At 42.1% G+C, this 20,949-nt stretch overlaps 2 protein-coding genes across 2 annotated transcripts; one reads left to right on the forward strand and one right to left on the reverse strand.

The window, feature by feature from the left end:
- Window positions 1-742: 742 nt before the first annotated feature.
- On the reverse strand, window positions 743-12,396 carry mau2 (MAU2 sister chromatid cohesion factor). The gene is made up of 18 exons (XM_072389774.1): window positions 12,119-12,396; window positions 11,688-11,771; window positions 11,416-11,511; window positions 11,239-11,333; window positions 8,736-8,763; window positions 8,406-8,561; window positions 8,137-8,283; window positions 7,753-7,843; window positions 7,536-7,639; window positions 7,276-7,353; window positions 6,376-6,441; window positions 6,196-6,279; window positions 5,766-5,815; window positions 5,567-5,644; window positions 5,373-5,484; window positions 2,594-2,684; window positions 2,309-2,436; window positions 743-2,133 (listed from the first exon to the last, which is right to left on the reverse strand). The coding sequence occupies exons 1-18, from the start codon at window positions 12,350-12,352 to the stop codon at window positions 2,059-2,061; spliced, it is 1,797 nt and encodes a 598-aa protein (XP_072245875.1). The 5' UTR covers window positions 12,353-12,396; the 3' UTR covers window positions 743-2,058.
- A 1,383-nt stretch (window positions 12,397-13,779) lies between these two features.
- Window positions 13,780-20,662, forward strand: LOC140312102 (mitochondrial coenzyme A transporter SLC25A42-like). The gene is made up of 8 exons (XM_072389775.1): window positions 13,780-14,122; window positions 14,489-14,639; window positions 16,297-16,408; window positions 16,642-16,667; window positions 17,095-17,261; window positions 17,612-17,728; window positions 19,085-19,236; window positions 19,378-20,662. The coding sequence occupies exons 2-8, from the start codon at window positions 14,556-14,558 to the stop codon at window positions 19,701-19,703; spliced, it is 984 nt and encodes a 327-aa protein (XP_072245876.1). The 5' UTR covers window positions 13,780-14,122; window positions 14,489-14,555; the 3' UTR covers window positions 19,704-20,662.
- Window positions 20,663-20,949: the final 287 nt, after the last annotated feature.

Genomic DNA, 20,949 nt, shown 5'->3' on the forward strand with positions numbered 1-20,949 from the left:
AAGGAGTGGAGTTTGGGGTTCTGGTTCAGATGTCGACGAGTTACTCAAGATAACGGTTGCCACATCAGACAATATCAGATCCTGTTGTTAGAGATATGACAGAATTGTCTAGTCCCAAAGTTTTTCCCTTCCATTAACTCACATCTAATGCACCTCTTTATCCCAGAGGGGCATAATCTGTTCATGTTACGTGACAATCAGAAGGAAATATCGGGAGCACCTAATGAAATAACAACTGTTACATTTTGTCACGTGATCAATCTTAACAGAAAACTACAGAAAGGCCAACGACCCAAGAGTGCGTGGACTTTGAACTCCCCAGCAAACTTACTCCAGAAAAGTTGCCATGACAGTTAGTTTTTTATTTCCAGTACAAAAAAATAGTAAAACCTGTCACAGTAGAGATATATGATTAAAGCATACATTTATACTGTTTATTTACCAGCGCTGAAAACTCTTAAAGCACCTGAATGTTACTGAGAAAACAGCCCAGCTCTGACTCTTAATGTTACTACTATACCATTAACCAGCTACTTCACCCCATGTCCAGTGGGCTTTTGTTAAATTAAACGCACAGTTTAGTTTCCCAGTATTCGTGAGCTCCTTTGCAGACGGCGTCCAGTCACGACGAATAACTGAGCATATCTCCAACTCGCACAGGCCCCAGACCAGTTTGATAATTAAATCAAACCCAATCCGGCAGTTATCATGCCTAGAGAGTGAGACATTAATCAGTAACTGATAAATTTCAATCATACTTTTATTGGAAAATTATTGAAAACAATGCAAGAATTAAAAACATAGGCATTGGATAAAATATGGCTAGTACTCAAGCTTAAACTGTGTCCTTACAGTGCTTCAAATACCAAGCATTAGGATACCTACATAGGATAGCTAAAATAATACATATCACACTTTACTAAATTGAATTTATAAAATGTCACTGTACAATAAAGGTTCAACAAGTGGCAAATCTATACAAACATACTGTGAAGAGACCATTTAGTGGAACTATCAAGACAAATTAAAATATAATAAAATTATTTTTTTTTAATCTCCGAAGAAAGCTCCAAAAGTCTAAACATGATTTGAAAAAACTAATACGCCAACAGAAACGAGTCTTTTATGGAAAAGAGAACGATGCATCAGTGAAATGTGGGTTTTTTGGAGGGAGGGGGGGGGGGCGCTTTTTTTCTTCTTCTTTTTTTTAAAAACAGGGTATATGTCAGAAGACATGAATTCCATATGTACTTCAATGCATCTTCTGGACAATGCAGACGGCGCACTGTTACAAAACAAACGTATATTGTTCATTTGTGAAACGACACGTGTCAAAATTGCTCTTCTGTGAATAAGTTAAATGACGGGTCTGCTTTTCCTACCGTGGATTTTGTGCAAAAAAAAAAAAAAAAACATATATATATGTATATATATATATATATATATATATAAAATCAATAAAAGATTTTATTGTTAGCAACCCAAGTCAAAAACTATTGTACAGGGAGTCCGCATCAGTAACTTCCATACATGGGAAAGAAAAACATCATTCATACAAAAAAAAAAAAGGCAAGAAGTAAAATATATACCAACAGTTACAAAAATAGCAACATGAATAAATTAATTTCTTCTACATTTCTTTACTGCCCCGCCCATCTAACCCGTTGTTTTCCAACAAATGTGAGAAAAAAAAACCCCGGCAAACGTAGAGAAGGGTTCCCTATAACTGAGCGATGAAGCCCTTTTATACATTGCCATGTGTCCTTCACTCCTCTAATCAACAGTCCGACCTTGTTCTTGTACCCCGCAAGTGTCGATGCCATCCGGGCGTGAAATACATGTACAACAGCAGTTGTAACTGTTTTACAACTTTAAAAAAAACATATATATCATAGTCGACCAACAGGAACAAATCTTGAGAAGCAAATAAAGTGAAGGTCCGTTCTGTCTCTTGTTAAAATCCTTTCGAGCTACAGTGGTCTGGATAGCAGGTTGTTAGGCATCAAAATGCTGCTTGTGACAATTTACCAGCTACAATCGCATGCGCCAGGAGGTTCTTCATAGCAGGCTTGCAAGGCTGGTGGTCGGACCATTCTGGGCTTGGATTTGAACAGGAGGCGGGCCGTCCGTCCACTGAAAAAAAAAAAAACCCAGTAACATTGTGTAACTACGGCATTGCAAAACGGGTATGGAAGGCAAACACCTGGATGAACAAATGCGTCCAAATATGTGATTGAAATGATGCCGGTGGATTGAAATGTGACACAGGCGAGTAATGACATGTGAACTTGGCGAATACTTCACATACACTGATGAGGTTATGCTCAGGGAGGCTGCAGGCAGCGATGTGGTCTTGCAGCAGCTGCTGGGAGAAGTTCTGGTGCATCTGTGCCGCTTCATGGGCGTCCATGTTGTTTCCGAGGGCCTTGTTCAAGTCTGAAAGCACAGCACGTGGTCAACAATATCCATCGCTGCAGCCAGTCTGCTCACAGTAGTGTGTTTGCAAAGCTCGGACCTCCATTTAGGTGCACACCAGAAATTGTAATACAGTATACGATGTTTTACCGAGATGAGGGAAAAGGTCTTTGTGTACCTTTCAACAATGCCGAAGACCAGAGCTGAACAGACATGTCAGGGATCTTGCTGGCCAGCTGCATGGCGGGTACAACCATGTTGTTACTTTCCTAAACAGAAAGAGAGACATTGTAAAAAGGTAAAGGGTGTTAGATGCCATTTTCAACACTGCCTTACAAAGTTACATCTCCATTCAGAATCATAGTAATAGGAATTAGAACAGTCCAATTTGTCACTGATAAGTAAATCAAAGTTTAAGGCTGTGTTGCTGCAATCATCTCCCAAAGAGGAGCTAGCTAGCAACTGTATATCAGTTTAGACATGCCTACAATTACTGGATGATTCAAAATATTTACAATTTCTGGACCAGAATCACAGGGCGTCCCAGTGGTCGGGATCGCAGCTATGAAGATGGTTAGATGCTTGACCAACAGCGGTTTTTGAGTAAAACGTTTTGGCAATTTGGCTGATTTGTCCCTTTGAAGCAGCCATACGGGAAACGACACAGCAGTGGGTTTCAGGGGAAAAGAAAGAGCACTTCTGAGTTGCCAGAAATCCCACAAACCAGTAACAACTCAAATCTGGTCCTTTATAATCATCAGCCCAGATGTGCACCGCTCAAATAAAACCTCTTACTTCCTTTTATCTGAAACACACGTTTTGTGACAGCAAGTTAACGGCAGCAACTTATGTAAATGTAAAATGTGTCTATTTCCACACTGATACAGTAACCATGGTCTCAGATATTAACTTTGAAATAAAGACACAAACAAAACCGACATGAAAGTGTGTTTGAGTTCAGTGAACAAAGTAGGATAAAAATGTCCCAACAGGAGTTCAGGACTCGACCTGAAGACAGCCGCAGTGCAACATTTAACACAAACCGTTACTCTGCGCATCACAGCTCATCTCTCTGAGGTGTACAATACAGGCTGTGCTTTAACATTATGTAGAGGCTAATCCTGTCTGTGTGTCAGGAACAATCTATGGTTTTTAAAGACTAATGTGGTCACTCCCTCTTGAAAAAGACTCCCACAAAGCCAGATTGCATTCTTTCTTGGCGAGACTCATTAACAACCTGTTACAAACAGGTCAGTATGCGCGCATCTCGCACAAAAAGAGAAAAGGAACACAAACTGTGCTGCTCTCTGACGTATCACTGCCCAGATTAGGTTGCTTTGGGCGGGCGACACTGAAGGTGAAAATGTGCCTTATGCCAGAAGCCAGAGAGTTGGTAACTCTACCTGAAATAAGTTCAGGATCTCAGGAAAAGGAAACCGGGGTTCACAGAATGAAGAAATACATAAAAACTCAATCAGAACATACGAGAAATACTTCTGTGGTTTAAAATGCTACATTTGACCCCAAAGAGCTGTGGGGCAGAAAACGAGACGAATTAAATGCAGATCACAACCCGTTTCTCAAAGAATAGAGACGCAGAATCCGATTTGATTCTAAATGTGAATCCCTCGCGTCCACAAGAAGCTAAAGATGGGCGTAAAATAAATGATCGGCTCTTTAATTCGTCAAAAAATGTTCAACCTCATTTTCAAAGCGATGAAGAACATCCCATAAGCCTTTCAAACACTTGCTCATCCTCTGGCCTTCGAACAATTTATGCTGAACAATAAGCTCACTGCTGTCAAACAATTCACCCCAAAGGTCAAGAAGATGATCTCTAAAAACAAGAGTTGCACCGCTTTAGTGGGATGGCACCTCCCTGAGCAGAAGGGGAGGGAGAGCTTTTACAATACGATAAGTTTAGCTAAAGTTAAAACAACGCACACTACGGAGTGCCTTCTGGTTGTACATATACATGTACAGCAAGGGCGACTTAACAAAACCACAACACTAAAGCCCCAAATCTGCCTTAAGGTCGGAACACACCGGTGCCCAACAAAGCACGTCCAAACAGATGCTTCCCCATGAGCTGCAGCTGCAGCACTCTATAACGCATCACCCCAACTCATCTCATCTGTAAGCAACGACACTCCTAAAGAGAAATAGAATTAAAAATTTTAAAAAAGGACTACCCACTCCATGGAAGTACATCCTGGCTCTAGTCCCCCAGCAGCTCTTCTTTTTATAATTACCCGCATTAACCTGTTACCAGTGAGGTAAAAAGTGGAGGAGTACATTAGTGACTTTAGGCTCTGTGTTTAGAAAACAGCTAACATGTGGTAGGCTACCCGCTATGCAGGTTGTGCTGCTGCTTTCAGTAAAAGAAAACCGATACAATGCGAGGACTTTTCAGCTTTCTAATTAAAAACTGACAACTGACGACCGTCTGACGTAACCCGGGAGCTAATGCTCGTGTTGGCCTTTCATTTCTAAATGTTCTCACTCCGCAGGGTCCTTTGCTGTGAACTTACAGAGCTGATCACGTTTTCATTCGGTGGTTTTTGCTCTTGTCGTGTCCGCGTTACCAAAGAAACTATAAAGATTTAGTTTCCTCTGTTTCACATTGAGTAAAGCCCCTTTTCTTCAACATGTAACATCTATACAACATATTTGTCACACTATGTTCTGCTATGCAAATGACTCATTAGTGGAGTTTCTGCATCAATGGCTAAAAACGGGAGTGGAAATCAGATATGCGAATCTGCATATAGTTTTATGATGACCTTGATTCCTAAAAGAATCGCACATGTGCTCATTTTTTCCCCACATCTGGCAAAAAGAAACATCTGCGTGTTATTATTGTTGTAGTTTTGTGCATCTGGCCCCAGTCGTTTCAAGTGAAAATCAAGTCAGCTTTCGTGTTAGCGTGGGCCCCCGTTTGACAAGAGTAGTCTTACTCTGTGGTTGCCCAGCACGTAGAAAATGTGGCCCAGCAGAACCAGAGAGCAGGCAGTCAGTCTGTTCAGATCCTCAGCATTAGACATCTTCAGCGTTTCCCTTAGGAAACGTCTGGAACACAGAGAGAAGTCACATCAGTGCAAGGCGGATCAATAGGTGGCATTTGTATCAAACAGCTTCAGCGCTGCCGTACTTTGCCTCGTTGTAGCGTCCCTGGAAGAAGGACAGGAGTCCCCTGATGTAGAAGGCTGCGGCACGGAGGCAGTGGGAGCTGAATCAAAAGCAAAGGACAAGGTTGGATAACAATCAAAGCGAACAAAACCCTGCTGTAATATAATCCTATACTGCAAAAAAAAGAAAGAAAAACTGTAATTAAGAAAAGTCACTCTTACCTCACGGGGAAGTTGTGATCTGGGTTTATTCTTTCCAGGAGGCTGTACAGCTGAAGGAGAAAGAAAACCGAGAAGTACACCAAATATTGAGTTATTCTTGAAATATGTCAGTTTCTTGCATAAAAACTAAGCTTGTGTTTTCAGAACTGACATGCGGATCACGTCTGTTCAGTCATAAGAGTGTTGCACACTCTTAGCCCCTCAAATTTTAAACAAGAGCTCACCGGCACTCTCTGGTGGAGACACAATGTAATGGCAGCATTGAAATTGTGTTTATGTACCATAAACCATCAATCAAACACTTCTCTATTGTATCAACCACCGATTTAAAGACGACCACAAGCATAAAACAATCGAGTAACTCCTTTAAAAAGGTCGTTATTTTCATTTCACCGTCAGAATTTAAAAACAAGGACATTATCTAACTGACCTCCTGGTGCCGGTTTCCTTCCCTTATGTACACACTTGCCAAGTTGGTTACAATGTATGTCCACAGCTCCTGGTGTGTGGTCAGCTGGAACACAAAGGGTCATTTGGACATGATTGAGGCGAGAGAAAAATATATCATAGTTGGCGTTTGAGGAGACGACGCTGAACTGCAAGCACTCACCCTCAAGGCCGCGGTAAACTGGGCTTCTGCATTATCCATACAGTTAACTGAGATGCAGTACAGACCCTGAGCACAGAGGAGGACAAGAGACAAAAACAGTTACATTTCACCATAAATCACACACATTTTACATATTTGGAAAAACCTTTTTTTGAAGGGTTTATTTTCATTTTATTTGTATGGAACTATGTCAAGAAGCTTCATCCAGATATACCCACGACAGTGAGGGAGAGATCCACTGCCCACGGGAGACATTTAGGATTCATGGAAGAATTCCTTTAAGAGTTAAGAGCTCCTCACAAAACAACAAAAAAAAAACTGTCGTATTTGAACAGCTCATTTGAAGCATGTTGCGATTGTTTAAAACAAACTAGCAGTGGATGGGTTCAGTTGAAAGTATTTATATTGTTTAAGTTTACTCAACAATCAGCACTGCAGATACTGTGGATTCATACTCGGGAGGTTTTACTGCTTGAGAATAGCTGTTACTTGATGTATGAAAGGAGAGTCTGCAGCAAGACAAAAGAAAACGCTGCAGGCTTGTGTACATTCAGTAGTTTTTCAGTTTTTTTTTCCATTTGATTTGGCTCAAGCACCAAATGAACCTCCAGTTTTCTGTGCTTGTGTGTTAAAGCGATTGTGAAGTGACTTTTTGTGTTCAAGGTGACATGTCGATGCTACCAGGTCTGACTTAGTCCGATTGCCACTGCGAAACGTTATTGAAAAGCACCAGCGTCCTCGTTCAGACATCACACCAAGCCATGCAGTTGCCATCAGGTCTATGGAAACAGCGCATGTCTGAAAGGGCGCCGCTGATGGCGCCCATCCTTTCAGACACCAATCGCTTTTAGCCAAGTTAACACAGCTATGTCAAAGACAGCTTTGGTTTAAAATACTCACTAATAGTGTGTGTAGCTGAGCAGCGTGGTTGGTGAATAACCTGGGGGACTGTTGGCACAGTTGACAAACCTGCGAGATCTGAACAGACAGAACACAGAGTTAATCTGTTCACTTTCAGAACAGCATGCAAATCCAGTTTTGTGACATGAAGCAAAACTGAGCCTTCAAGGCTGCTGGAAGTGGCTTAACTGCAACTTTTCTCTCATGATGGCACATACCAAAAGGAAAACTCAAAAGAGGACTCAAGAGGAACAATGTACCTCTTGTAAAGCAGTCGCCTTGTGGCCTGTGACGAGTCGGCACATGATGATGTGCTCCAGTAGAATAACTTGAAAGGTCGAGAGGATGGGGCTGCAGTCCAACACTAAAGCATGAAGTAAAGTTTCAAACATATCCAGAAAATATGCGGTGCAGCTTTGTTTTGAAAAAGCAAAAGCCAAGTATCAAATTCAGCAACGAGGCAACGTCAAAACTCACTTTTTAGTTTCTCTAGTTGCATGAGAGCCTTGTCGGTGTACTTCTGGGCTTTCTCCAGATACCCCGCTTGCATCGAGTGCATGACCGTCACCTGAGAAAGAAAGAACACTTTTAACAATCTTTTAAACAGAAAAGCACATTCAGAAAACATTTTAGAAACTCAGAGGCTTGATACACAGATGACTAAATGAGTTACGGTCACATGGTAACTTAGCAAGAACACCCTGATGGGCGCTACCGATCGAAAAGCATTCTGGGACTTTTGCACCTCTGAGTAAAACGCTCATCCGTGATTCGCGCTGCTAATTTGAAATGTTCTAACTAAGAAGTGCTGTGAAGTGACACACGGAGGAAAAAAGAAAGTAACCGAAACATCAGCCTTACCAAGTAAACGAGGACACACATGTGCTCCTTGGGCAGCCAGTGAAAGAGGTCAGCTGGGTTGCTGGGCAGGATCTCGTCATCATGGAGTGTGGAGATGGTCTGGATACACTGCTGCAGCTGCTTCAGACACGGCTTCACGCTCTTCACCTGCACAGACGCAAATGTTGTAACCAATCAAACGCTGTGTCTTGAATCCCTGAAATCAACGCCTGAGTGGATGCTGATAAGCAGCTTTGCTAATATCAACCCATCCAGGCTGGATTTCCTACCTGTCCGGCATCCAGGTAGTGTGTGACCTGCAGCACCAGGAAGAAGACCCTCAGAGATTCCTTCTGGATTGGGTTTCCCTGCCAGTTTTCCACTATAGTGCCGCACAGCGTGAGTAGAGGATGCACTTCACCGAGCTTCCTCTCCATTAACAGCAACTAGAAAGTTAAAAACAAAACAAAAACATTCCCAATATTCAACAGAAGTGTTGGAAAACTGCCTCGTGCCATTGTTGTACATAAAGATGAAACAAATAGAATTACTGAAAAACTAGGTGTACGCTGATGTGAAAAGAAAAGAAATGCTTTGAAGCCATATAACTGGGGACTCACCATTCCTTTACTAAGAAGAAACAAAGCCCTAAGGAGAGAGAAAAAGGCATCAATCAAGTGATCCTGATCAATTAACAACACGAAGCACTTCAAGAGAGACACGGTGTTACAGCTTTATATACATGTATGTACATTTGTCAATCCATCATTTTTTACCCCCTGAGCAGTTATGAGTTTAAGTCGGCTGATCCAAACTGTACTTGGACACACAGCAAGGAGGACCTCCAGCTGCTCAGTGCAGTGAACACCTGCCCAAGACGACACATCTGTGTGATGCTGAATGAAACAGGAGTCTATTCGTTATTTAAAAAGTGAACAAAGCAGCTGTTTTGTATCAAACGGAGTTCCAGCTCAGTTAAACATGTAGTCAGTCACAGATCCGATACCAGCCTTTTAAAGCAAGGACTGATGCGACTTTTTATCGTGTCCTGTGTGAAAGTACAGAGGTGGAACAAGGGGCGGGGTTCAAAGTCGATCTGATGCCAAACCACCTCAGAGCCGGCAAGGGAGGCAGCAACAGAGGCACGACCGTTCAGCCCTGAGTGTGCATCGACATCACACCAGTCTAACCAACAATGCTGTCGCCACCCAGCTTGATGTGTGTGTGAGGACGCAGAGGTGAGGGGCTGAGCCGCCGCTTCGGCATGTGTGAATAACGAGGAGGAAGAGCGGCAGGTTAACAACGACGTCTTGTAAAAGAGGCTACAGACTCAACGTGTTGAACCGGCCCAAAAGGGTGCAGATTGCGCCCAACAGGACCGACGGTGTGCCACACACCAAAAAGACCAAGGCAAACGAACATGTTTCCAACAGCCAAATGTCAGCTCGGTGTATAAGATACTGTGGTTTCATAGATGTTGAAAATAAGCATGGTAAAAAAAAATAAATTAAAAAAAGTGACCGCTAAGCATAAGCAGTGTTGTTTTCGTCAACGATGACTAAATCATTTTGTTGATTTTTTTATGACGATAACGAGACGGTGACGAGATAAACATGGCTCTTTGATGACTAAAACATGACGAGACTTGTGTGAGTTTTCGTTGACGAGACGAGAATGGACGTAAATGTTAGTGGGTGGTCTGTCAGACGTTTAAAATTCATGACATTTCTGCTTATTGTGCATGTAATCTGTCAATTAAAACCTAAACAGTATCTGCTGCTGCCTCCTTTCCTTGTTTGGTCACGCCCACCACCTGGCATGCAACACACTGCTGTCACTCATCACAGACACTGGACCAAACACTTGGTGGTCGCAAACGTAGAGATGGCATATGGGTGTATTTTAAATATAACCCAGCAGATAATAAAACAGAGTGTATTGTGACGGGACACGGTGGCCAATGTGGCCACAAAGTAGGCAAAAAAATACGACCAAACTTAAGCGGCACCTGAAGGCTCGCCACAAGGACTTTTTTTGAAGGTAAGTTAAAAGTGCTGTCAACATATCGTATGCATACAATGTTACTCGACAATCAGCTTGTGATAAATTTCATAGTAAGCTTATAAATTAATAAGTTTTCCACATATTCCTGGTGCAAATGGGCTGCTAACTTCAGGTTAAAATTAGCTTTGTTATGCTAACGTCAATTCATTCTGGTTTTACAAAAAATATGCATCTGGCAGACAAGGACAAGTTGAGCGTATGTGTTCCTCATCCGTCACTCATATTTGGGGCATGTGTATGTTCATTGTACTTTAGCAAATTCTGAGTAATATAGCCCCATTTGCCGAAGTAGAATGTTTTTGGATTTTTTGGAGTAATGAACATTGATTCCACTGTTACCACTTTATCTGTGTGTAATACACAATCCTTAGATCAGAAAGTATTTGCCATTGGGTGGAAAACTTATATGTCTAAAACCATTCCTTTATTATTGCAATTCATGGTGAAAATAGCCGATCTGCAAGTTCACAATGTGTAAAGCCAGAGACATTGTTTTCACACATGAATGAGCCACCACAGAGTCCAAACCGTAACCACAAAGTCTTTGGGATGGTGCTGGAGGAGAGTACACAATGAAGTCAACTCTCCCATCAGCGATACAAGAGCGTGACCAAAAATTAATGCAATCCTGGATGAAAATTAACGTTTTGACGTGGCACAAAGACAATGCCACGGGAGATGCGTCTGCAATCGAAGCTAAAGGTGGTCCATTAAAATACTGTTTTTGCCAGGCAGTGTACAGAGTTGCCAAACAGATAAAAGTACATCTTTTTGCAAATATTGAATCCTGTTTGCAGTACTGCTCAACATCTGAAAAAGAGAACTCAGCTGAAAAGTCAGTTGGATTAAGCTCCAAAGTTCCCATCATCTATTTGGAATATCCCACAAGATGGCAATCGACCCGCATACGACCACACGAACTCAGGCGGAGTGGATCACAAAGTGCAACTACCAGATCGAGACCCATAAAATACTCACGGTTCTAAAGTTCTAGCTTAATGGAACGTTATCATGCCACCCAGTAAAAGCATTACATGTGCAACCAACGGCTATATTTACCTGGTATACTCGGAGCCCACCACTCTGGCATACTCTGCTCCCACACCGAGAAGGTCACATGCTGACACCAAGTCTTTCTCCAGTGTGTGAAGTTGCTGAAGGAGATAAGAAAACTCTGATCACCACAGACTCTGGACCACAACGATATCAGCCAAATACTGCTACATGGACACTTACCGCCAACTGGAACAACAGTCTGCAGTGCCAGTATGGTGTTTGTTGTGAAATCTGGATGGCTTTGCGCAGTAGAGGTTTTGCAGAGTCCACCAAATTCTGAAAATGAATAAAAAAGGATCAACAATAATCAATAACCGTTGATAAACAAGATCACGTGTCCCCAATAAAATCCAAAGAGGTGAGATGAAATCATTCAGTGTCCCGTTTACTTTAGTTTCCAATTAAAAAAATAAAATAAAATAATTACGCTCTGGTTATTCAAGCTAGTTTACCTGTTGGCAGAAGAGTTCTGACAAAATGCTGGCTGCCTCAAATTTGACATCTTCAAATTGAGGAACTTGTTGTGATATGTACCACTGTAAAGAGAAAAGACACAAAATGTTGGCGGCGAGTCGTTTGGCATCATTTTCAGTTCAAAATAATGCCTGACAGTACTTTCTTTGGCTAACACCACAGAAAGGACGAAAGAAGCGGCCCCGGGACCAGTATCTACCAAACAGTTGACTATATGAAACTTTTTTTTTTTTTTTTTTTTTTTTTTTAAATCTCGCATTTGAACCTTTTCACAGTTGTAACATTCCTACAGTCATAGACAAACAGCAAATAAAAGGGTTCCGCCGTCCGGTGTTTTCGTTAACTGTGGCCTACGCTAGTCCCGTCCTCCACAGCATCCCCGCTCTTTCCTAGCGCCAGCGCCCCTCACCGCTTTCTCCAGGTGGTTACGGGCCAGCTCGCTGTTCTTGGTGTGGTGGTAGAGAACCGAGCCCAACTGAAGATGTGTCCGAGCCTCGATCCTCTGCGGGGGCTTAAACTGAAACACCGCCTGTAGACAGTGCACACACAGGCGTATTTTGGGTGGACTGGAGGTTCGGAAATGCTCCGCAAAGCCGAGAAGGGCGAGGTACCAGCGCTCCGGGGCCTCTACGTTTGACGCCATTTTCCCAGACAACAACAAGTTTTTCAGCGCTGTGGCCAGACCCACGGGTTGCCAGGTTCGGTCAAATACTACAGCACTAAAACCAAAATAGCTTTGTCTACCCCTGGTATTAGGTTGGAATCTTTTTCACAAACGTTTGTGTTTAAGTTATTGTAAAATAAAACATATACTAGTTAAAACTTTTTAATATAAATTTTACAGGAAAGAACACACACAATACTTTATAATTTTTTTTTTATCTCTAACTGTGAAGAAAAGCTTTGACTGACTTATTTCCGTGATGTAAATGACACAATAATCTAAGATAATGTAAACATTCCAACATTGACTCAACTTCCCTTTTCATTCATTTTTATCATTTAGCACGTCTTATAACTGGCACGCGAAAATACGAGCACATTTCCCCCATTTTAGCCTCACTGCCCATACATTTTAGCATTAATTTCAAAGTCCTTTTATTTGCTTTTAAAGCTTTCAATGGTCTTGCCCCACCCTACCTCTCTGATCTGCTTTGGCCTTTTACAACCGCTCTTTCTGTCTGGTCAGCTGATCCAAACTGCTCCTGAATTATCCAAAAACTAAGTATAAGCTCAGAGGGACCCAGGGAACTTTCGCTGTGGCTGCTCCAAAATAGTGAAACAAGCTGCCTTTCCATGTTAGATAGGCCTCTTCTGTGCTTGCTTTTAAGTCTCTTTTTAAAACCCTTCTCTTCTACCTGGCCTTTGACACACCATTGGAGTTGACTGTCTCATTTTTATTTGATCTTATTTTGTTGTATATTTTAGCACTTATTAGGTATTTTATTACTTATTATTATGTCTTCTTGTACTTATTAGGTCTTTCACTGATTACTAATCTTGTCTTTTATTTGCTATATTGTTTACCTAATCTTCTTTACAGCACTTTGGTCCACTGTGGTTATTTTAAAGTGTTTTATAAATGGACTGGATTTTATCATTCTAGTTTGGAAATGTATTAACCTTACTACTGACACACCTTACTACTGGTCCTCCCTTATTCTGTTTATATTAGTTGTTTGTTTGTATTTTTGTCTACATTGTTTTTTCTTGTATAAGTATACTTGTCGCTAATCCTGCTTCCCCGGATTTATATGATTCGTTTTTTTCCTTTCCCGACATATTACTTGTATCGCATTGCTTATTTTCTCAAAAGGTTGGGGTTTTTAAGTCAAAATTTGTAACATTTAGATACACAAAAAAATAATTCCGTGAATACCAATTTGAAAATACATTTTTTTTATGAAAAAGAAGAGAGCGAGAAAGTTCAAAATAAAGAAAAGATGAGCATGCGTTAAAAAACTCCACAATCACTATCCGCTATGTTATGCAAACCTGGCAACCCAATGTTGGACATAATCCCGCGACATTCTACCACTCGACGGGATTAGCTATTGGGTATTGTAGTCCAAAATAGTGGCAAACACTGTCCCAGTTTCTTTAAGACCTCCTCAAATCCAGAATAATCTTGTGGGCTGAGGCAAGGGGCGGCTCCGAGCTGAACTATATCTCGCGGGCGACGTCCACAAACACAAGAACACGCGTGTCACCTGTCTTTGGTAATCATTTACAGAAAAACGTCAGCAGCGTGAAGAGACGTGACACTTTCGCAGCGTGTGGCAAGTTAAAAGCGAGAGACCAGCCTCCTGAGAGCAAACAAGAAATGCGTACGAGAAGCTGCAAGACAGACTGCTGACCGATTTCACGCGCCGCAGATTTGTAAACACGGAGTCCTTCTGAAGAACAGCCGAAGGTAGGTCGTGCAGTCGTTGCGCGAATCATTTTAACGGCGAGTTTGTTTATTCGTAGCTTCGCACCGCTGTAAATGACAGTTCGTTTATTTGAGGTTTGGTCATTAAGTTGTTTGTCTGACTGCCTTAATTTTACTCAGTCGACAGCTCAATGTGACGATTAGTGTGAAATGAACGACGTGTTTGGTAAATGACATTGGGTTGATCCTCTTGTAATGCAACAGCAGCCTGTTTACAAGCCCGGCTGTGTTTTGAAGGAACACCTCGCTCACTGATACAAACACAGAGGCATTGCGACACGCTGGACTGTTGTTTTGTTGAACATTGAGTTGTTGTTTTTTTCCCCCCTGACATATGTCTCTCTGCAGCGACGGACTTTCGTCCTGAATGAGCGAGCGAGTGTCTTGCAGCCTTGGTAATCTTTAAACGGCACACATGGCCCATCGTGTGCACGACCAGAGCCGTCTGCCTGTGGCCCAGGCCGCGGTTCTGACCCTGCCACCGTCCAGCCAAGCAAAGGTGAGCCCTGTCGCATTTCTTAACACGTTGTGCGTGTGCACTGACCTGTTCGAACAAGTTCCAACTCCTGTTTGAACAGGTCAGTGCAGTTTGGGTGTGGATGGCATTGCAAGCTGTTAGGCATACTTTGGACAGAAGCGAGGCGAAAAACAAAGGCAAGATTCTGACGAAGCCTCTCTGCCTCTCTTTGTGAAGCGTGACACTGTGAGATTGTGTGGATTATAACAGTTTACTTCAAAAGAGGGCACAGCCTCATTGTAAAAACAACATTCATTAAAGGAATCCATTTTCGACTGTGTCAGTTATTCACAATTAACCCTAAAACGGGTCACATTCTTTGCCTTTAGGCAGTGCTCAGCTTTGAGGCGGTGCTGTTATTGTGAAGTCTGGTGCATCCAGTAATGCCTTGCTGCTGGTAAACATGAACATGCATTCAAAGGACATGCCTCTGCTGGGACATGGCTATAAATAGAAGGGAGATGCCAGCTAATCTAAAGCTGGCCTCCATTTTAAAATGAATTCATGAAGCAGTGCAGAATAAGTAGAATTATAAAGTATTTTTCAAAACTGCATAACTGCAGAAAAACAGAGTCTCCCCCCCCCCCCATGGTTCAGTAGCTTGAGGAACCACTTCTAGCAGCAGTGACTCGAAGTAATCGATTTCTGTAAGCCTCTCCGATCTCTGTGGAGGAACATTGCCACTCTGTGTTTGTTTGGCCAATCTTTAGCCGTGAGATGCATAGCTTCTTTGCCACAGGGAAAACTTTGAGAAAACGGAGGACTTTGTGGTCATGTCAGTCGCTCTAAGGTGCCCAGGTCCTGTGGCTGCAAAACAAGCCCAAACAATCCGCTCCCCACTACTGTGTTTGACAGTTAGTGTTTGTGCTGGTATTTTGTGTGATTTCCTCCAGACATGGTGATGTGCAGGATGGTCAAACATCTCCACTTTGGTTTTATCCCTCCATGGGACATTGTTCCAGAAGTCTTGTGGTTTGTTCAGGTGCAGCTTTGCAAACCTAAGCTGTGCTGCTACGTTTTGTTTTTTTAAAGAGAGAAAAGGGATTTCTGGCAATCTTCTCAAAAGAATAATACTTGTCGAGTCTTTTTTTCTAATTGTGCTGACATGAACATTAACCAGCACTAGTCTAACATTAAGACCTGTCCTCTGTAACAAAGAATACTCAGTTTATGAAGGAAGGTAAATTGGTTTCAGAGTATGATGGAGTAGTTATAGGCAAATGAATCCCGGATAAGAACTTATGTGCCTTTTATACAACTTCTGTAAGGGAGAGGTAAGTCATTCAAACTTGGGAAACATCTTTGTTTTTCATGCCAAACTTATCAGTGTGTGGGATTGTTTATTGGGTTCAACTCGTCCTCTGAAGGAAAGCCCCTCTGCACGCACAAACATCCCTCCTTCATTGAAGTGCAGGGTGGCGTTATCTCCTGAGATTCCGTGTGGCCCTCACCCACGTGCAGATTTGAGCTATTTTGTTGCACTTAATCTTGGTGACAGCAAAAATATGGAGACGTACGCTCTGATAAGCATGTGACGCCAAGCAGGAACCAAATGCCACATAAACAAAGATCAAATGTACCTTTGCACCTTTGGGTTATCTCACTGTCTCTCTGACGTGACCTGAATGTCTTCCAATAGGACCTGAGGCCCAGATTGACTGCCCTGGACTCCTTACTGTGCGGTGCATTTGCTGGAGCTGTGGCCAAAACGGTCATCGCTCCTCTGGATCGCACTAAGATCATTTTCCAAGGCAAGTGCAACACAAAGTTTCTTTCTGGAAATAGACAGTAAATGGACTGCATGTTAGCGACCTAAATACTGTTATGTGTATTGCACTATAGCATAAATGGAACAAGTGTTTTCACTCTTGGACAAACCAGACTAATTGCTAATCCTCTTAGTAGATGTTTAGCCTGCGTGGCAGAGTGTGTTGTTCAACCTGAGGTTTACTGTCTGTCTTTTATATTTGTTTGTTTTTTACAGTGTCCTCAAAAAGATTCTCAGCTAAGGTGAGTTGACTTGTATCTCTTATCAGCAAAGCAGGAACTGTTACATTGTCGTTTAACAACTCTTCATAAAGGGCTGCGGTGATAAGCAACACGATTAACTGGACAAATACCCGACAGCCGATAGTTCCGGCCTCTTTAAATATGGGTTTTATGCTTGATAAGCCTTCACCTGAAAACATCCTCAGTGTTTTCTGCAGAGCACATAAAACAGAGAAGACAGAATATGTAACAGTAATGAAATAAAATGGTCCCGCTTGTACTCGGAAGATTTCCACTGCCGCGTTATTGTTTATACCCTCATTTAGGCATTCAGGCTAAAGAGCTTTCTGCATTATTTAGCACTTGATTACGTAATGGGAATGTGTTGAATATGTAAGATGATTAAGAAGTTGAAAATCTTACAGTCCTCTGCGCTTATTGTCTGCAGGAGGCCTTCAGACTCCTCTACTGTACATACATGGAGGGTGGGCTGCTCAGTCTGTGGAGGGGGAACTCTGCCACCATGGTCCGGGTCATGCCCTACGCTGCCATCCAGTTCTGCTCACACGAGCAGTACAAAAAACTGCTGGGGGGCTACTACGGTTTTCAGGGCAAGTAAGTAAAGAGTGTGAATCACTGTTTTAAGCCTGAAGTTGCCAAAAAACTATAGAGTGGAGTCAAGTGTTTGGACACACCAACTCATCTATTTTCATTTAAATTTTGGTTCATGACCCCTGGCATTTGTTAGCAAACTAAGCTCTAAATAAGATGATGATTTGATAAATGTATTAAATCATATCTGATCATCTGCCCTTTTAGTTTTGGTCAGTGTGAGTATGCCAGCGTGCTGACATCAGCATTTAGCGCAAAGTAGCGAGATTTCTCTCAAAGCTGAGTGTTTCACGAACAATCTTAAGGAAATTGGTGTTTGATGTTGCTCACCACACGCTGTTTGTGTTTTTCAGAGCTCTGCCTCCTTTTCCACGTTTGTTGGCTGGCTCCCTCGCCGGCATGACTGCTGCCATGCTCACCTACCCTTTGGACATGGTGCGAGCCAGGATGGCAGTCACCGCCAGAGAAATGTAAGCACATAGAGTGTTTGGGTTATCTGACCAGGCAGGTGGATAAAGAAAATGATACTCGGATTCTAATAGGTGCAACAATGATGTTGATTTTTCATAAACCTACTTTGTCCTTTCTTTTTCTACACTTTAAGCTGCTAAAGCTGTTTACTGGGGAGTCGCGCTTTAAGCAGCGTTCTTTTTTTGGGGTCGGTGCTACTATGTTCTGTTGGGAGCGCCAGGGATTCTCACGGATAAAGTTAGACTACAGTTGTTCACTGACATTATGAACACTGACATAAGTTGTCATCTTTCCCTCTGTGGTATAAACAATGATGACAAGTATTTTCCTGGGTATTCTACAGTGTGAAATCATCACAACAACGCTCCAGCATAGAGTCCATGTTTCTGGTTAGCCGTTTGTGGGTGAAACTCAGAAGCTTGAATCAGTCTGTGAAATATACTCAAAGTTGCGGGCAGGTTTTAAATATGACAAAAGTCATAAACGGCGCCTCCTGTTGACCAAAGTCCTATTCTTGTAGCGCTTTAATAATCAGATTGGCCCAGTTTTGTGTAGTCACTGCTTTGGTAACATCAGTATTGTTATTGATGTCGTTACGCCAATTTAAAAAGTCATTTCTGTTTATATTCGTGTCATCCCTCTCATTATGGTCCAGGCCACTGTGCCATGAGACAACCAGATATAAGCAGAGGTGGACAGCTGTCATTATTTGAACAGAACTTTCACTCATTTCCTCTGTACCCTCTTCCAAATTCTCTCTAGAAAATGTTGTTATGAGACATGTGCAGTTTAGTAATTTAATTCTCTGTCATATTACACCTAAAAGGTCGTGTATGAAAATTTCTTAAGAGAGGCAGTCCGCTGTATTTCCAGTTATCGTATCGTTCTTTTCAAAGTTGCCAAACAAAAGGAAATGCACGGTCAAATATGACAGTATAACTATGCGTATATGTGATTTCCACCAGAAATATGAAAGTACATTTGTTTGTAATATGACATAAAAAGAACATTAGAAATCTAAATGTAATCTAAATTGTTTACGATTACTCAAAAAGTTAAGGAAGTATCTCCTTAAAAGTATTACCGGTAGATGGGGGTGTCTAAGCTTCCAAGTGATTTAGGTTTTTATTGAGAGTCGGGTGGATCACATGTTTTAAACTGGGCAACTCATTAAGGATGTCTGTGGAGGCAACTTTTTCCACTGGAGATTTTCTGACTTCAGAGGGGAAAATATTGTTGAGTTTGCAGCTTTGAAAAGTGACACCTGCCAGTGTGCCCTCCTTGCCTGCAAAACCTGTTTGGTACAGTTTAAAAAAAAAAAGATGTCTGACCTTCCATGTGTTTGCCTCTGACAGGTACAGTAACATCATGCACGTCTTTGTGCGCATCTCCCAAGAGGAAGGTGTGAAGACACTTTACAGAGGCTTCACCCCCACCATCCTGGGTGTCATACCGTACGCAGGGATCACATTCTTCACTTATGAGACCCTCAAAAAACTACATGCAGGTACGCCATTTTTTTTTTTTTCTTCTTTTCTTTTTATGTCGGATTTTGATCCAGTTAAGTAGAAATGTAGACTATTTAAGCGATTTAAAAACATGACTCGCACATTCACTTTCTTTTTTGCTGCCGTCTGTCTCTCTGTAGAAAAGACAAAGCGATCTCAACCGTACCCCTACGAGCGCCTGGCCTTTGGCGCCTGCGCGGGCCTGATCGGACAATCGGCTTCGTACCCTCTGGATGTGGTGCGCCGGCGCATGCAGACAGCTGGAGTTACCGGCTCGTCTTGCGTCACAATTCTGGGGACCATGCGTGAGATCGTAACTCAGGAAGGAATCAGACGTGGACTGTACAAAGGCCTGAGTATGAACTGGGTTAAAGGGCCCATTGCAGTGGGGATTAGCTTCACCACATTTGACCTCACGCATAACCTTCTGCTGAAGCTGCATCAGATGGGATCCTTTATCCACTGAGTCATGTTGAAGTTGGAGAGGGGGAAACGGAAGAATAGATGAGGCCGGCATGTGGAAGGGGGTCAAGTCCGTCGCATGGCTCTGTGCTGGACCCGCTGCACACTCCTGTTCCCGTCAGACAGGATGTCAGGGGCGTGGATGAGTGGACAGGAAGCCTGTCGCACACAAAAAAAACTCATTAGCACAGGATTTGCTAAATGCCACGCTGGCATTCACTGTCAGGGAGGGTGAAGAAGTGTCAGTTAATTGTCGTTCACACAATCAAACTTTGTTGTGAAATCATCGTTCCATCAGCACGGCAAAAATGATGGACATGATAGTCGGAGACTTGTTATTCATGGTTTGATTTGGGAGGGCTTTGTCTTGATGCTTGCACTTCACCAGACGTTGTTTCCGTTTAATTCTGCATCCACACAGATAACCCTGTTGTCGATGGGTTTAGATTCTTTTTATTTGCAGAGTTTTATTTCGATTTTAATGATGGCTCTCGCTTGTTGTATTGTCTTCATGTTATTTTAAAGCACCTGATGATGCAGGGTTTTTCTGTGTGACCTGAGGGCGGTTATGCAATTTTGAATGCCATGATGGTGCCAGTGTGTATTGAATTTACATTGAAGGCGTGAATGATTGTCGGAGGGTGATGACGTCAGCAGGACTGCACTGTTTCACTGTCCATTATATTAACATTACGGTACTTATGATATTTAATAAGAGAATTCTGATCAAACATGAGATAAATATATCTGTTTATTGGTTTATGAACTTTATTATTAAGATTTCATTTATTTTTACTGTGCTCACATACCGTGCACATCCTCTCATAGCTGTCACTTGACTGTACAGTCATACAGTCATTTCATGTGAAACTTGTTGTGCTAATGTACTTTTTCAAAACTAAAGTTTGTCCAAAGATGCCAGTTTACGTTCTGACTTTGCAATAAAAATATCTATTCACAACATTGAGCTTTGAGTCTGTTTGTCCGCATGGGGGAGCCACATGACAAGAGGAGCAAAGGGCAGCAGCGTCATTAGAAGCAGCACCGTTTAAAAAGCGGTTTTAGTGGCGGTATCATCTGCACAGAAATATAAAAATTTCTACGGTGCTTACTGTTTTTTTTTTTTTTTTTTGTTTGTCATGAAAACATAGTTTCTAATATTTCACCAACCGTCTCGTGAAGGTTTGCTGCCTTCTGCTTTAGTCTCTCGTTCCTTTAACTTTCAGCGGGCTGAAGACCTTTAAAAAATT

The sequence above is a fragment of the Leuresthes tenuis genome, unplaced genomic scaffold, assembly GCF_036924035.1.
Source record: "Leuresthes tenuis unplaced genomic scaffold, fLeuTen1.0.hap1 SCAF_7, whole genome shotgun sequence".
Lineage (NCBI taxonomy): Eukaryota > Metazoa > Chordata > Actinopteri > Atheriniformes > Atherinopsidae > Leuresthes > Leuresthes tenuis.